Raw genomic sequence first — 18,050 nt, forward strand, 5'->3', positions numbered from 1 at the left:
CCCCTCCCCCTTTTTTTTATTGTGTGTAAAATTAAGGTATAAATTGTACAGGTAAAATGAAAAACATATCATACATTATTTTGGTAATAGACAGAAAGTAATAATAATAATAATAATAGTAAAAAAAAAAAAGAGGAACCGAATTTAAAAAATTAATTTTTTCGGTGCTGACATTCCTTCGAGAGCATTATCCATGAGTTTTCTCTTTAACGTTTGTCTTTCTTCTTGTTTTCTAGATCTAATACTGGTTGGAAGTGGTAACTGACTCCCAGGTGTCGGATAAGGTTTGTTCCTGTGTATAAAATGTTTTCATTTAGAATCGTTCATTGTTTATTTAAAATAAAAAAGGAAAAAGTTTTTTTTTTTTACCGAAAATATTCCATTTGAAGAGCTTCTGTTGCCGTACATCGATGTGATGGACACATGGCCATGAGTTTTGACAACAATTCTAATAAATCATTTGTTGCAGCAGTAAATATGTCTCTTAATGAAGTTCCAACCGATGGTTTGAATTGTATAAAGTCAGGGAGTCCTTTCATTCCCTAAAAAAAAAAAAAAAGGAAAGTATAATTACAAGAATAAACTCATATATTTAATCGAAGTGCAAAAGGGTAACGTCATAACAAAACGTTTTTTTTTTTTTTCTTTCGAGATAATCACAAATTTTGAAAATTACAAACAATTACCGGCCAAGTTTCTTCTGTGGGAGTTCCTAAGACTTGGAAAATTTTTGTGAGTTGATCAAGATCCGATTCGCCTTGTAGAAAAGGTACCCTGAGTAAAAGTTCTGCTAAAATACATCCGACTGCCCACATGTCAACTCCGACTCCATATATTCTTGCTCCGAATAATAATTCTGGTGACCTGTACCACCTGGTCACAACTTGGTGAGTATATATTCTGTTAGGAGATCCAAAAAATTTTGCTAAACCGAAATCTCCTAATTTTAATATTCCTTCGCTATTTACTAATAAATTATTCGGTTTTAAGTCCTAAAAAAATTTTTCCCTTTTTAATTATCTATGGTGTATACAAATCGAATAATTACAATCATTATAGGATCATACTCTGTGCAAAAACCAGTTATTATGCATATATTCTAGACCTTGTAAAGTCATTAATATATATGCTTTAACATTAGCAGGTGTTAAAACTATATTTGTATCCTTAACAATAATTTCTAAATCTGTATCCATAAAATCGAAAACTAATGACACATTCGACCTGTGACCGAAAACATCTGTAATGAGATTAAACATAATTATTATTATTATTATTTTTAAGAATTAATAATTAATTCATAGATGAAAAAAAAGTTTTAAAATTAAAAATTGTCTGTACCTAACAAACCGATAATATTAGGATGTTTTAATTCTTGTAATATTTTTATTTCTCTTAGAGCTGTACGATTAATTCCATCTTTGGCTTCTGCTCTACTTCCTATTTTAATTTTTTTAACTGCTACTATTGCATCTGTTTCTACATCTTTTGCCTTGTATACTGTTGCAAACTACAAATATGTGATTATAAATCATTTTTTGAAAAATAATAATGTGAATCTTTACAAAATAATAAAATGGTGGTTATTCGAGTTGACTTTTTTATTTTAACATGAAAATTATTTTTTTATGAGACATTAACATAATATAATAATATAATTTTTAATATATAGGTGATGATGATCACTTGTTGAATTAATGAGTTTGTTTATCAATAACAGGAATTAACACTTCTTTGAAAAAATGAAAATTTTTTTTTTTTTTGACTGCTCCGTAATTGCAATAAACAAATAACAATTATTAATTTGACGGTAATTTTAATATTTACCTGACCTTCTCCTAAAAATTCAATTTTTTCATAACGTTTTAACTTATCAACCATTTTAATAAAAAAAAAAAAAAAAAAAATTAAAATAATTTTCTATGATAATGTTACATTAAAGTGGTAGCAGATGCTTTAACCACGTTTTTTTCTAACGTTAGTTAATGTCGGTTAAAAAAGTTCGAAGAATTCATGTTCTTCACAAAAAAAATTAATTTAATTTAAAGAAAAGTGTATTCGTGTTTAAAAAACGTGAGGAAAGTGAAATAAAATGAATATTTTTTAGTTTTTTTATATTTTATATGAAAATTTTACAAGAAAATCGTTGAAATACCGTCGAATGCCAAGATGAAAAAAAAAAAAAAATTATTATTTTAAAAAGGAGGGAAATTTCCAGTTTCCCTCTCAAATTTTTTTTCTAAGTAAGACTCATCAAAAAAAAATTAATCGGAATTTAACTTGAGAAATATCAATTAATAATGGATAAATGTAACGGTAAATTAAAAAAAAAAAGAAGTACTAATAAGGAACTAATTATGAAACTTTTATGTGAGTGAAAAAGAAGGCAATATTCGTCATCAAACGCATAAAAATTTGAGCATACAGTTACAAATCAAAAGTGCATAAAATGGCGGAAAGCACAGGAAATTTAGTGTGAACAATAAAATAAAACATCAAGTCAACAAGGTATATCGTCGATAGGAAAACTGTTTAACAGCAATGGTAAAACTATCTAGAAACAGAATATTATGCAAAATCGTGGCATAAAGAAAAATGCTTGAGCAAACATTACTTGAACATTAAAAAGATTAAATAATGTGAAAGGTGAGTAAGGATGATAATTATCATAAATAATTGTTTAAGTACATTTTGCATAATTATTATCTTATTTGTAAATCAATAATTTTTTCTTAATTACAGAAATTAACAACCACTAAGAAGTTCAAAAAGAATACTACAAAAAAAAGGAAATCATTCTAATTTCTACTTTTCATTGGGTAAGTGAATATATTCTTTTTTAAAGCTTTGTTTGCATGATTTTGCATGATGAAAGTTGTTGGTGTTTAAGTCTCAGCATCTTCACGTAGTCCTTCACTATAAGTGGTTTTCCCAGCCATTTCAAGTATAGCTTTTGCATCCAAATTAGTATCCAATACGCTTCTCTCCCCCAGTTCAGATGGTGAAAGTGGTGGTGGACCTACTCCCCAAACTTCACAATGTGATATTTCAAAATTCTAAAAAATTCAAACAGTTTTAAATAATCCCAATCATTTGTCATTTTGTCTTGGAAAATTTGAAACAATAATTACTTTACTGCCAGACATCATTTTGTAATCTCTGTAGGTTGTGCAAGATTCACTACAATATCCTTTTCCAAATTCCGAATCAATCCACAATCCAAAATATTCTAATTTACCACCCATACCTAAAACCGAAAAAAAATTTTGTTCATAGTAAGAAAATAGCAAGGCCAACCCAAATTAAAATTATTTCATACCTAATCCATTCGGCATTGTTTGTTGATTAATATTAACATACTGATAATTTGAATTAAAATTTGTCGAAGGAAACATATTCATTTTGGGGTATAGAGTAAATAAATAACTTCTCGAATCGCCAAAAAAATTGGGTCCCAGAACCCAACTGAAGGGAGCGAAACCACCAAAAATATGTCCTTCCTTATCTTTTATCACAATTATTGTCGGACCTTGGTTTGTAATTTGACCTAAAAGTCTAAAACAAAATATTCATTTTTTTTTTTTTTTTACTTTAATTTTATATTTTTCTCACAAAGTCCAATGTTTTTTTTATCAAACCTGGAAAAACTTTCTCCATCTACTTTTGAACTAAACAATGGTCGCCATTCGCTTTGATAATCAACGGGTAATTCTAAATTCAAAAAAATCACATGAAGCAAATTCAATACTGAAAAATCACTTAATTTTTTTCCTACATCAACTTGACTACTTTTGTATTTGGGTAATAAATTCGAATAAAAATGTCTGTCTTCTGAATTATACAAGTTACTTAAAACCATATAGAGAAAATAATCGAAATAATTTAACAAAGAGTATAGATCATTTTTCGAATACTGATTTTCTTCACTTTTGTGTATTTTATCCAAAAAGTAATTGGCATATTCATTTACTGATGATCCAGGTTCGCTTTGACCCATTCGACTACTCCACGATTCATATCTCTTAACTGCTTTATACTTTTGAATAATTAAAATACTGTTTAAAATACTTTTGACAAACTGTTGACAAAAAAAAAATTAACAAATGAAATATTTAAATAGAAAGTTATTAATTGGCAAATAACCAAAAAGTAAATTACTCACATTCATTAATTTTATTTTAGATATAATACCATTTTCTTCACCCCCCAATAATTTGCTCAATACTTCGACTTTTACATCTACACCTCCCTTACACATATCGAAAAAAAATTTTTTAAATGTTTGACATGATAATTCATTTTGATGAGACTTAAACAAATATAATTCTAAATAATTATATAAATCAGTATCAACTGAATTTTCCCAGGCTTTCTGAAATTACAAACCAAAAACTATAACTTTATACTTTTATTTAAAAATTTTCAAAGCATTTATTATTATTATTGTGCATGTAATAACTAGAGAGAGACATTTTTTATTTTTGATATTAATACAATTTGATACTTACTTTTAATTCATTACGATGTATGCTCGGTTTCTTATTCGAAATTGTAAAAAATAATTCATCTAAATTTTTTTGACACGGATCGACATCTTTTTTTCCTGAATTATTCCCCATGTTATGTTTAATAATTTACCAACTGTTATTTAAATTACAATTCATTGTTATAAACATGGGACAAAGTTCGTGGCAGTAGAAACATTGATAAATAACTGATAAGTAGTTTTAGCGCCAAGTTATTACATAACTTTTTAAGTTGATATTAGCGAGCATTGGAAAATGTATTACGTAAAAAATTATTTTATAAAATGAATTAAAAATAATAATAAAATCGTATTGAGGAAAAAATTTTTATTAATGAAAAACAAAAAATTTTAATTCATTTTGAAAACTCTTTGGTCGATAATGGAATCGTGCGTGAATTGTCGTCTGCTTTAATCGAATAAAAATAAAAATAAAAATAATTAAAAATATATTAAAAAAATAAAAAAAAATAAAAAAAATGGGAGATGGCGGAGAATTTTTCACTTGTTATAACCCACCTAAATTCAATGATAGAATAATTTATCCGAAAAGGACCGCCATCTCCTGTAAAAATTTTAAAAATTCAATTTTTCGAGAAAAACAATTTGAAAATGAGTGTAAAAAAAAATCCGAAGAGGCAAAGAAGAAGAAGAAGGAGGAGGAGGAAGAGGAGGAGAAGGGAGAGGATATTTACAAAACAAACGTACGTGAGACTCACGTAAGAAATTTAAAATTATTAGATTCGAAACATAAATCGCCGAAATGTTGCCAACAAATTTACAACATGATGGTCGATAGGAATAAATTAAAAAAATTACGATCGTTTAATTTATCGAGACCCGTGAGGACTGTCGTTTACGATTTAAAACTCGATCCCATACCCATATGCAAATCTAGAGAGTTTAAAACAGAAGAAGAAGAAGGAGAAGGAGAAGAAGGTGCAAAAGAAGAAGTAAAACCGGATAATAATAATAATAATAATGTGATAATACACGAATTTCAAGACATATCCGATAGCATATCATTTGACGACAATGAAAAATATTTAATACACGTGTGCGAAAGTGGTTCGGTGACGGAATGTTCGGGATGCAGCACTCTTGGTGGAGCCATTAAACAAAAAATCCACGTGAAACCGAAACTTCATTGGCAAGATTTATTGTCGGAGACAGCAATACAAAAATGTCACAGAAGAGTTTATAAAATAATGGAGAGATATAAGGGAAATGCTTGCGAAGAATTAAAAATAAAATCGACGATTATCTAAAAAAAATTCAAACAACTTCGGATTGTGTATACACACAACAGCAACAGTAATAAAATTTCAAAAAAAGCAGAATAACAACAGAGTTTTTTTTAACCATATTAATATCATTATTATTATAATCTCGAGTGAAAAATTTTCAAGTTTTTACAGAAGAAGAAGAAGAAGAAGAAGAAAATGGTTTAAATAGTAAAAGTTATTAAATAAACGTTAATGACTTTATTAATTCAATCATTTCAGTTTTTTTTTTTTTTTTAAATCTTATTACTTTGCACGCCATAAGTTAAACAAACAAATTTTTTTTTTTTTTTGTTTTTAATTAACTTTTATAACATCATTTATTATTATTATTTAAAATACCGGAAAAATTTATTACGTCATACTTAGAGCTACACAACTACGTCATAACATTTGCCATGTTTTTTAATTATGTTTAAAATATCTTCTACGTCATCTTTCGAACCGAGAAAAATGGGACTTCTCTGATGGATTTTCTTGGGTTGTATATCCAATATGTTTTTGAAACCGTCACTCGCCAATCCGCCAGCTTGGGTTATGATAAAAGCCATCGGATTGCATTCGTATAAGAGTCTCAACTGGAAAAAAAAAAATGGATGGTGATGGATAGAGTGCTGTCGTGATACAACAGGATGACGACGACAAACACATCCTACCTTTCCGTTCGGAGCATCGGTACTCGATGGGTACATGAATATTCCACCGTATTTAAGAGTTCTGTGAACGTCGGCGACCATGGAACCGACATATCTCAAACCGTAGGGTTTGCCACCATTTTTTAATTTTTTCTTTTCCGAAACGTATTCGCGTATGCAATCGTCCCATAAATACGTGTAACCCTCGTTTATGCTGTAGATTTTTCCTCTAGATGGTATTTTCATGTTAGGCTCGGTTAAAACGAATTCTCCGATTGCCTGAAAACAATTATAATAATTATTATTATTATTGTATTTCGTAATATTGAACACACGCGTTGTTTTGCAACGTAAAGACGAATTAATTAATCGCCAAATGATAATGATGATGATTTAAAGTGTTTATTTTCGTTGTTGGTTGTACCGGATCAAGTGTGAAACCGTTAACTCCGGCTCCGCAAGATAAAACCATCATGGTTGCCGAACCGTAAAGTGCATATCCAGCTGCGACCAATGATTTTCCAGGTTTTAAAGCATCGGATTCCGTGGCAAAACCGTCGTGTTCTTTTCTGGAAAATTTATTTAAGAAAAAAAAATTAAGAAAAAACGATGGAAATCGAGACAGGAAACGCGAGAAAAAATAATAATTTTACCTGTAAATGGCAAAAATAGAACCGACGCTGACCAAACAATCGATATTGGAAGAACCATCCAAGGGATCAAAACAAACGACGTATTTTCCCTGTTTGTCTTTTTCCACTTCGATAACGGTTTCGTTTTCTTCGCTCACCATCAAACAAGTCGTATAAGATGATTTCATCATGTTAATGAAAAGTTCATTGGAAAGGACGTCGAGTTTTTGAACTTTTTCACCCTGAACGTTTGTTGCAGTTGCTGCTATTCCGTATCTGATTAATAATAATAATGATAATACTACTAAATCTAACGTTTCGACCGTGAAACCAACGAAACGGAGAATACACACAGAGGAGAAGGAGGATGAAGAGGGAACATTATTTTAACAGGAAGAATTTTTGAGCAGAAAATAATTTTCAAAAGTTTTTTTTTTTTGAAGAGATGACTGTCAAACTAATAATAATAATAATAAGGATAACTTTTTGAATAATGATAAATGTTTAACATTTAAAATTTTTAACTTTTAAACAGAAAATTACGAATTGATGATGATGATGATGATGAAATAACTTGAAAAAAAATATTTTTGTTACAATGGGAAAAAAAAAACCGAAAAAGTTATTTTTCAAATATTTTAAATATACATTTAAAGGGAGGAAGGGGAAGGGGGTTTCTAATTCCCCCCCCCCGCTAACAAACAACAAACAAGGTTATATATATTGTATTCGTAATTTGAGATAATTTTTTATTTTATATTAATCTATTGATATTTTGACCTTCTATCTATTTTTTTTTTTGGTTGTGCGATTCCGCGAGTTTTTGTTTGTTTGTTTGTTCGTTTGTTTGAAACAAACAGACAGGATAAAAATTGATCGTTTAACTTACAATTTAGCAATGCCGGCTTTTCTAACGGCCGTGCTCACGGCTTTTATAGCCGTTTGTATGCTCGTTAAAAGCTGAGTCAAATCACCGATGGCATGTTTGTATTTTTTCTGTTCGGCCAAAACGAAACGCGTTAAAGTCATGCAATTCGAATCGAACTGTTGTCCGTTTTCCGCCATATTTAAAAAAAAGAAAAAATTTACGCGAACGCACGGAGAAAAAGAACACAAAACGCGGCGCGTAAAATGTTATTATGAGTCGACACCCGAATCGCGATTGACACTACGCGTTGTGCGTATTTTTTTTTTTTTTTTTTCTAACATTCGATCGTAAACGTTGTTATCAGGCCTCCTCGTGTGTGTGATAATGATAAGATTATTTATATATATTTGTATGTGAATTGATTGCGACGGTGGCTACTCGTTCGAGATGAACGAGTTTTAAAAAATTACGTAATTATGTTAATAAACGTAATCGCCATTTTGTTTTTATTTCTAATTTTTTATAAAAACAACACACGCGGGAAGTTGATTTAAAATAGGAAAAAAAAAAAAAAAAAAAACAATACCGGGTCAAAAGTTGTTCTCGCATTTATTATCATTATCATCATCATTATTATTATTTACGGGAGTAAACAACAAGAAAAAAACAATAATGAGTCAATTCATAAATAAAGGAAAAAAAAAAAAAAAACAATAAAAATGTTTAAAGCTCTTTCGGGTTTTCGGTTTTATTATTATTATTATTATTTCATTTTCTTACGTAAATCGAAACGAAGTAAATAAATAAAACACGAAGAAGAGAGACGTTTTGGAAAAAAAAAAAAAAACATAAAAGGGAGGAGGTGGAGGGGAGAAATGAGGGAGAAAAGAAAAGAAAAGAAAAGAAAAAAAAGAAATAAAGTAATGGAAAACAAAACGGAGTGACGGCGGCGAACACAGGAATTTCTACAAAAAAACGAAATATTTTCATCAGGAAATTATAAAAAAGAAAATTTTCGAAAAGAAAATGGGGAAAAAACGGGAACGAGTGGGAAAAGGACAAAAAAAAAATTAAAACGTAAAGTCTTTAAAATAAAAATTGATTGCTCAAACGCAGTTAGCAGGTTTCAAGTGGGAAATTTACGTAGCAGACAAACATGAAATGCAGAAGTCTTTTTCATTTTCATTTTCATTTTCCTTTTCCTTTTCGTTGTCACGATATTAAAAAAAAAAAAAAAAATTTTCCTTCCCAAACCCCCCCCCCCCAGATTTTTCCTATATATATGAGAGATCTCGAATGTTTGTTTTTTTATATTTCCTAATAATAATTATTATTATCATTACTATGACGACAAAAAAAGAGGAAAAGATATTATTATTATTATTATTATTATTATTAAATTTGACCTTTTTTTTTGATCTATACTTTTATTACTATTATTATTATTATTATTATTATTATTGTTTGATGTCCGGTCCTTGTGAAAAATACGGGGAGTGGGAAATTGTCTCCCCTAATATTTTTTTTCATCTAATAAAACATGTTGTTAACATTTGAAAGGTTTAAAACCCGGTAGTAATTTAAATAAAATCGATGATGAATCTCCGGTCCCACGTTCCCCGCCCCGACGCCCCGGCCCCGGTCCCCCAACAACGGTTTTGAATAGAAATGAGAAAAGCCGAGCTTTGAAAAATTTTTTTTGTTTGTTTTTTCATCGGCGTCGCTGTCGTTTTTTTTTTGTTTTTCATTTTCCTTTTTTTTTTTGCCTCTTTCCACGCCCCTCTCCATTGCAATGCGGCTCCCTCGAACTCTTTCGCTCCCCCCATCCCCCATTCCCCGAACGTTTACATCTTACCCTTATTCTTTGATTTCTTATTTTTTGAAAAAAAAAAAAAAAAAAATAAGTTGAGTGGAGGAGAGAAAGGGAAGGGAAACGGGGAAACGGGGAAAGTAGGAGGGGGGAGTGGGGAAAAGAAAAAAGAAAAAAATTAAATAAAAATTTAAAGATAGAAATTGTTGTCATGGAAACTTATCCCGGCTGGAATAACCTTTGGCCTTTACACGTGAAAGTTAATCCAGAGTATAAGAATTTATTTCACTTTTTTTTTGTTGTTGTTGTTGTTTGTTATCGCGAATAAATAAATAAACAAATGATTGGGGAAAAAATTATTATTATTATTACTACTACGATTCGTGCATAAATAGATGTGGGGGAGAGAGAGAGAGAAAGGGGAGTGAGGGGGAAAGAGAGGGTAGATAAAATCAAATGAATTTTATGGTTACCTGAAAAAAAAAAAAAAAACGAAAGAAACTAAAAAGGATTTCGTAAAAAGGTAAAAAAAAAAAAAAAAACTCAACAAGTGTTTCGAAACATTTTAATTTTTTTTTTTTTTTTTTTGTAACGGAATATTAATGTTTCGAAACAGGGAAAAAAAAGGAAAAAAAAAAGGAAAAACGTCTTCCATTTTATAATTTTCGAATTGTCGAATGGATTTTTTTTTCGGCCTCGTTTTATTTTTTATTTTTTTTTGAAAAGGAAAAAAAAAAATTTTACCTCCACCTCCACTTCTCCCCGTTAGCTCCCCTCTCTCCCTATCCCCCACTCCCCGTCCACTACTTTCCAGGTTTATAAATATAATGGGGAAAAAAAAAAAGAAAAGTTTTTCGTAATCGAATGAGAGAAAATTTTTTTTTTTTCAAGGGTGAACGAAGTGTATTTAGCTTTATTTTTTTTTTTAAAGCCCGATTTTGACGCATATCCCTTAAAGGGGAAAAAAAAAAAAGGAAAAAGGTTAACGAAAAGGTTTTCTATTTTTCTTTTATCCCTTTTTTTTCTCTTTTCCTTTTTTCTTTTTATTACAAAGGAATTGATTGGTGTAGTTAAAAAGAGAAATTCGAATCGATATGATGGATGCATCTAAATGAAAAAAAATTCTTCGGGGTCAATAAAAAATTGTCAAAGTTCGAGTCTAGACGAAATTAATACGAACGTGTATATTTATATATATGGTAAAATTAAAAAAAAACATTTTCTGTCTTTTTTTAATACGTGCGTGTGTGTGTGTGTGTGCGTCTCTCTCTCTCTCTCTTTGATCTTTTGGTGACGGTAAAAGGGAAAAAAATTTTTTCTCGCGAGAGAGAGAGAGAAAGAGAGAGAGTGTGTCATTGTTTAAAAATTATCATGTTGTCGATTTATTTACTTTTTTTCCGGGAGGACCACTTAGAAAGAGAGAGAGAAAGAGAGAGGGAGAGAGATGAAACTTTGGATCGAATCCAGATTGATTCTTCCAGTAGAAAATTTAATTAAAATTTTTTTTTTTTTTTGGGGGGGGGGAGGGAGAGGAGAGAATTTAAATTTAAAGTAATTCATTTGTGAAGATGCGTGAGGACAAAATTTTTTACCTTGTTATTATTATTATGATTATTATTTTTGGTAAACGTGGAATAATAATTATGATGATGATGATGATGATGATTGCAGCAACGACTTCATTTCATTATTATTATTATTATTATTATATTTTGTAAATAATTAAATCCTTTGTGTGTGTCTTAGTTTTACAAATTCGTTTCGAATGAGGAACAAATTTGATTTTATTTTATTTTTTTAATTTAATTTTATAATACGAATAATACGGTATGTCGGGGTGGTGGTGGCGACGGCGGCGGCATCGACGCAAGCAGACGACAGCAGTAGGAAAAATCATTTTTGCATAATTAACATTTGCCATTCACCCGCCAATCGTGCGGAGAAAAATCCAATGCAGAATTTATAATTTTGTGCAACAATATCGTCATTATTATTATTATTATTATTATTATTATTATTACTGTTGCATTCAATAAGTTTTATGAAAAGAATTATTATTATTATTATTATTATTAATACTGCTGTCGGAAAATATATTTTACTTTATAATTTTGCGTTTTTGTTCTTCGTCGTCGTCGTCGTTGTTATTGTGGGGATGGGGGGGTAGGTTGGGTGGGAGAATAACATAAAGGGAATTAGAGAATTTTTTTCTCACCCCCCCTCTCCATTAATTATAAAAAAAAAAGGGGATTTTTTTTTATAAGTTTCTGCGAGGTGTGGTAGGCGGGAAGCGGGAGGTGGGAGGCGGTACATTTACGAATTTCAAATAAATCAATTTCGAATTTCGTCATTAAAATCATGCAGGAGGTAAAAAAAAGAGAGAGAGAGAGAGAGGGAGAGAAAGAGAGAGAACATGAAAGGGGAGGGAAGGGGAGGGGAGGGGGTTGAAAAAAAAAAGAATTTTTTTTAATATTTTTTTTGTCGTTTATCGATCTTTCTTTCGTCCTCCATCTTGAACTTTCTCCGATAGATTTCTCCCCCAATAAATGATAACAATCGTGCGTCTGCGTGGCGTCGCGCGGCGTCGCAATGACAGCCTGCGGCACCTTCAGCCGGTGTTATAACAGTTGCATTATAACTGTGCGCAGTCGGTTAGAAATTTTCCTCTCGCGAATTTTGTTGCTTTTAAAACACACAAAAAAACCTAAAAAAAAACAAGGTATCCGTTTTTAAAATCGAATATATATATATAACAACAACCGCCGCCGGTGAAATTAATTTAAAAAAAAAAAATCCGCTGTTATATCGTCGCGCTAATTTTATTAGCGTCGTCGTCGACAACTTCGAACAAAAAACGTAATTGCGTGAGTAATTAAACTACCTGGTATCAATCATCATCATCATCATCATCATCATCATTATTATCGCCACTCGAATTACTATAATCGTTAATTGATTTCAAATTTTTTTAATTTTTCGTAGCGTTGGTAGGATTTCGATATAATAATAATAATAATAGCGTAGAAATTTCTAGAATTGTGACGTCATAAGGTTTTTAATTCCTACGTACGTACTCGATCGTATTTAAGGCGTAAATGTAATCCGTGGTTGTCGTTGTTGTTGTTGTTGTTGTTGTTGTTGCCCTTACATCAGCCATTTTCGAATTAATTTTTTTTTTTACGTTTCGATTACCGGAGGGGAAGGGGACGGGGGCTGGGGGCTGGGGAAGAACAAAATGAAAATTTCGTGACGTCGAAAGGGTAGTGGTGGTGGTGGTGGTAGTAGTAGGAGTCGAAACGTTCAAGAGACCAAACGGGGGGGGGGGGGCGGAAAATTTTTTATTTTTACCCCTTCAATTTTATGTTTATGCAAAACCTGTATTAATTTTAATAAACGATTCGTACGTTAAAGAAAGCGTGAAAAAATTTAAAAAAAAAACGTTTATAATAAATTAAAATCAAAAACGAATATAAATAGAGCTTTTATTATTATTATCATTAAATATAAATATGGAGTTTAGAAAGTAAATTTATTGAAAAAAAAAAAAAGAGAGAGAGAGAAAGGATTTAAAATTGAGTTTTCAAACGGAAAAGTTTTTCTTTATGGGAGAAAAAAAAAAACTTATTACGATCGAACTAACAACAACAACAACAACAACTTAAAACGAACGAAGAATATTCAAATGTTAAAAATGAAGTTTTTGAATAAAATAATAATGATGATGATTGAACGTTTTTTTGTTTTTTTTTTAAAGTTTTCGAATTGGTTGGGGGGGGAGCGGGGGGTAGGGGTAGGGATCGTAAAGAGAGAGAGAGAGAGAGAGAAAAAAAAATTAAATTTAATTTTTGTCGTTTACTACGTGAAATTGTCGCCGGCTTATTTTCCATCGTCGGTGGATTTAATTTTAAATTTAGTGCCACGACAAAAAAAAAAATTTTTTTCTCTTTTTTTTATTTTTTTAAAATATGGCGGAATTTAACGTTTTTTTTTGACTTTTTTTTCTTCCCTTCCAAAAAACGGTGATAAACATAAAAATGTCTCGTCCTTTTACCATCCCCCCTACTCTCCAACCTCTACCCTCTAGCATAAGGTTATTAATAATCTCTTGGAGTAGAATTTTCGAGAATCCTTCCTTTTTTTTCTGGTGGGGGGTGGGTGGGAGGGAGGGAGGGGGAGTAACTTTTTTTGGTCAATTCTGCAAAAAATTTACAATTTATGAGAAAAAGGGAAAAAATTTAATTTTAAAAGGGGAGTTCTTTTTTTTTCCTTTCCAATTTCTCAATTTCGACAGAAAATTACCACAAATTTCCCACACACACCCTCATCCCGCTCCCCACACTGCCCCCCACATTTTCGAAAACGTTTTCTTCTCTGGGTTTTTTTTAAAAAAAAATTTTTTTACGTGTTACGTTTTACCCCTTAAAATAAAATTAAATTTAATTTTTTTTCGTGTGCCTGCGTGCGTGCGTGCGTGCGTGCGTGCACGTGTACGATAAATTTAAATTTTTATTGTTTTATTAACCACGCACAATAACGTTATTCAATAATAATAATAATATTAATAATAATGATAATGATAAATACGAATGGATTTACAATATATATATAGATATATCATTCACATTATTATTATTATTATTATTATTATTATTATTATTATTATCATTGTGATCGTCGTGATCAAAGGATTTTGTTATAAGACTCTCATCTTCATTTATTTGTTTTTTTTCCTCAATTTAATTTAAAATGGAGTTGTGTCGGTTGTTCGGATGATATTTTCCTCATAAATCTTTTGTTATTTTTCACAAATGATAATTTCATTCGAAGGATTCCTTTTTAACATTCATAATAATAGTAATAATAATAATAATAATGATAATAATACGTGATAACCAAAATTCGGAATTGATTCAATTATACAAACCCCCCCCCCCGAAATTTTAATTGCGTGGCGAACGAAAGAATGAATATTTATGTATTAAGAAAATTTATTAAAAACATTTTTAATTCTTATGAAAGATTAATGATAAGAAACGTTGTTTGTTGTTTGTTGTTTGTTGCTGTTGTTTGTTTAAATCAATGTTTGAAGTTTTTTTTATGGAAGAAAAGGTATCGAAAATTTTATATTATCGAGACCAAAAGAGTGATTTGAACTGTTAATAATAATAATATTGACAATTCCGGGATTAAAATTTTTTTCCTTCCTTTGTTTGTTTGTTGGTTTTGGGGGGGGGGGAAAAATTTTTTTTTCATACGCGAATTTATTATTCTTTCGTTAGGAGGAGGAAGGGGGAGGGGAGGGGAAGGAAAAAAGATGATGTAATTTTTTTTTTTTTTAACTTTGATAAAATTTAATTTAAACTTGCCTTTTTTCCTTTTTTTTTTTTTTTTTTAAATTCAAATAAGTTCTTTTTGAATGGGAATTGAAAAATTTATATTAAAATGTGCTCTTACCTCCCCCCCCAATTCCCCCCCATTCATCCTCCGACCCCACCGCCGTGTTAGGCAAAGGCTGAAAATTTTTCGTTGTAAAAAGTTTAAAAAAAAAAAAAAAAAAAAAAATTTCAAACGTTTAAATTATGTACATAAAATGTAAAAAAAAAATTTTCATCCAAGATTTAAATAGTAAATTATTATTATTATTATTATCATTATTATTATCATTATTATTATTATTATTAACAATCAGGAGTAGCGAGCTATGATGAAAATGGGAAAAAAAAAAAACTTTCAAGTTGGTGGTGGTTTCGTTTAATTAAACGTATTAATTGAAAGAAAAATTATTAAAAATTTATTATTATTATTATTATTATTATTATTATTATTATTATTATTATTATTATTATTATTATTATTAATATTATTACTATTATTATTATGGTTGTTGTTGTTGTTGTTGTTGTCGTGGTCGTCGCGAAAGTGTCGTAGTAATGGAAAATAATATTTTTTTCTTTTTTATTTTTTCACGCAGGTTCGATTCGTAAAATCGCATCGAGAGTGAAGGAGAAAAAAAAGTTCTCGAATTTTCTTTCGAGGAAAAATGGAAAATCCGAACAACCAACCGTCCGACACGGTTGGATTAACGGAAGATCCACCCCCGCCACCGTCGTCCTCGAATTTGGATCAATCAACGTCGGAATCTTTGGGGGATTCTTCGGGACGACGAAAGCCGGCTCATCCTCCGCTCTCGCCTCTCACCGGATGTTATTTGCTCATCGTCATCGGGGAACCTCATTCCGAGAGGCACAAGGAAATCATTCTGCAAAAGATTGCTAAAGGTAAGATGAAAATATTTTTTACTTTGCATGAGAAGGGAAAGGCTAGAGAGAGAGAGAGAGAGAAGGGGGGGGGGGCGGAACAGAAAAAAAAAAGTCAACAGACGGTGGTGATGTTCATAAATAAAAATCTAATAAAAGAAAAGAAGAGGAAAAAAAGATAAGATGCACGGGAATGATATAAATGAGTGAGAGAGAGAGAGAGGGAGGGGGGAGAGGGGATAGTTCTTCGTTTGTTAAGAGAGAATCAAAAAATTTGTACCGTAAATAGATCGGAAGTTTAACGAAGGGGAACTCGAACGAGCGGAAGTAGATTTACTTTTTTTTTTCGATATCGATTTCTCTCGGTCCCTCATCTGAATATATTTTTATTTAGACAAAACAAACAAACAAACAGACAGTCAGACAAACAGACAGACGTTGTTAACTGTCTCTTTTTTTCATTGATGTCCCTCCCCCTCCCCCCCGGCTAAGATGATGTCGTCGTCGTCGTCGTTGGTTATTTTTAATGACAATAATAAACTGGAATTTTTATTTCGATTCGTTTGTCTGTTTGTTTGTTTGTTCGTTTGTTTGTTTTCCCCCCGTTCGAAAAAAAAAGAAAAAATTAAAAGCAAACAATTTTTTTATGTTTTTAGAAATTACTCTCAAGTACATTTTTAACTTTTAATTTTTTTTTTTTTTGCACGTCAGAAACAACAACAACAACAACACGTTGTTGTTGTTGTTTGTTGCTGTTGTTGTTGTTAGGTTAGGAGTGTAATTAATAACAAATAATTTTCATTAGATTTTCAACGCTCCTCAAACTTTTTTTCTTTTTTTTTTTCTCTCTTTAAAAATAAACACTCTTGAATATATTTTTACTTTGTTATTGTTTGTTTGTTTGTTTGTTTGTTATTGTTTGTTTTGGGATTTTTGTTTTTCGTTTAGATCGTTACTTTATTGCCCGTCGAGTTTATCGTTTTGAATTATTAAACAAAAATAATAATAATAATGGTAATGCTAATGGTAAAGTTGATGATGATGATGATGATGACACTCATGTTGATTTTCTTTAAACGAGCGGAAAAAATCAAGAGAGAGAGAGAGGGAGGGAAAGAAAGAGAGAGGGGGAGGAAAGAGAGAGGGGAAAGAAAGAGAGAGAGAGAGAGAGAGAGAGAGAAAAAGGCATCAATAAGAGATTAAAAAATTTTCTTTTTAATTTGAGAAGGGTTGCCAACCAACCAACCGACCAACCGACCTCGTTTTAAGGGTTGTAAAATTTTTTGTTGTTGTTGTTTGTTGTTGTCGAAAGATTAATAACAATAATAAATCCAACTTTTTTTTTTTTCTAATCAAAGGTGGTTGAAAACTGTTACAAAATTTTATTAAAAAAAATTATCGTCGTCATAACTATTATTATTATTATTTTCATACTTTAATGACGACATTTGTCGCTGTTACCCTTTTTTTTTTTTTTAACGGTTGTTTCGTTTAAAATGAATAAAATTTTTTATTAACGATGTCGTCGTCTTCCATCTTGAGTCATCTCAAAGCTTATGTCGTGAAACAAAATTTTTTTTTTTTTTTTTTTATACGAGTCCTAAACGCGACACGTTTTTTATAACGAGTGCGTCGTCGTATTTTTAGATTTTTTTCCTTTCGTTTCATCTCTCATCCACGTCTATTATTATTATTATTATTATTATTATTATTATTATATTAATTAACCGTATAAAATTATTTAATATTTTTTTTTTTTGTAAATTAAGATCTCGAGTTATTTAATACGTTTTTTGTGAGATAAAAAATAATGATGAGTCGAGTCTTTTTTCTTCTTTTGATTTAATAAAAAGGGGAATTTATTCAAAGGTAAAAATAAATGAGTGCGGGTGTGCGGGTGTGCTGGGAAGGTGCGCGTTCAGAAATCCAAATGTGTAAAAAACGTTTACGTATACGTATATATGTATATATTCGATAAATAAGAAATAAATAAAAAATAAAAAAAAAAATAATAAAAAAATTCCATTCGCGATCGCATGC

The 18,050-nt window shown here is 30.4% G+C and overlaps 5 protein-coding genes across 5 annotated transcripts; 2 read left to right on the forward strand and 3 right to left on the reverse strand.

Annotated features, from left to right (window-relative positions):
* Positions 1–144: 144 nt before the first annotated feature.
* Positions 145–1,881, reverse strand: Phum_PHUM399490 (mitogen-activated protein kinase ERK-A, putative; the record flags this gene model as incomplete). Its single annotated transcript, XM_002428696.1, has 6 exons — positions 145–292; positions 370–542; positions 687–992; positions 1,068–1,240; positions 1,342–1,510; positions 1,828–1,881. 6 exons carry the CDS (start codon positions 1,879–1,881, stop codon positions 145–147), a joined length of 1,023 nt encoding a protein of 340 aa, XP_002428741.1.
* A 1,004-nt stretch (positions 1,882–2,885) lies between these two features.
* Phum_PHUM399500 (uncharacterized protein) lies at positions 2,886–4,619 on the reverse strand (the record flags this gene model as incomplete). Its single annotated transcript, XM_002428697.1, has 6 exons — positions 2,886–3,056; positions 3,132–3,247; positions 3,320–3,555; positions 3,639–4,078; positions 4,163–4,309; positions 4,509–4,619. The coding sequence occupies 6 exons, from the start codon at positions 4,617–4,619 to the stop codon at positions 2,886–2,888; spliced, it is 1,221 nt and encodes a 406-aa protein (XP_002428742.1).
* A 385-nt stretch (positions 4,620–5,004) lies between these two features.
* Phum_PHUM399510 (uncharacterized protein) lies at positions 5,005–5,793 on the forward strand (the record flags this gene model as incomplete). The annotated part of the gene is made up of 2 exons (XM_002428698.1): positions 5,005–5,092; positions 5,267–5,793. The coding sequence occupies 2 exons, from the start codon at positions 5,005–5,007 to the stop codon at positions 5,791–5,793; spliced, it is 615 nt and encodes a 204-aa protein (XP_002428743.1).
* Positions 5,794–6,179: 386 nt separating this feature from the next.
* Positions 6,180–8,140, reverse strand: Phum_PHUM399520 (Fructose-1,6-bisphosphatase, putative; the record flags this gene model as incomplete). Its single annotated transcript, XM_002428699.1, has 5 exons — positions 6,180–6,386; positions 6,465–6,722; positions 6,868–7,012; positions 7,097–7,351; positions 7,965–8,140. 5 exons carry the CDS (start codon positions 8,138–8,140, stop codon positions 6,180–6,182), a joined length of 1,041 nt encoding a protein of 346 aa, XP_002428744.1.
* A 7,653-nt stretch (positions 8,141–15,793) lies between these two features.
* On the forward strand, positions 15,794–16,212 carry Phum_PHUM399530 (uncharacterized protein; the record flags this gene model as incomplete). The annotated part of the gene is made up of 2 exons (XM_002428700.1): positions 15,794–16,031; positions 16,175–16,212. 2 exons carry the CDS (start codon positions 15,794–15,796, stop codon positions 16,210–16,212), a joined length of 276 nt encoding a protein of 91 aa, XP_002428745.1.
* Between the last annotated feature and the right edge of the window lie 1,838 nt (positions 16,213–18,050).

Source organism: Pediculus humanus, genomic scaffold (assembly GCF_000006295.1).
Source record: "Pediculus humanus corporis 1103172107910 genomic scaffold, whole genome shotgun sequence".
NCBI classification, from domain to species: Eukaryota; Metazoa; Arthropoda; class Insecta; order Psocodea; family Pediculidae; genus Pediculus; species Pediculus humanus.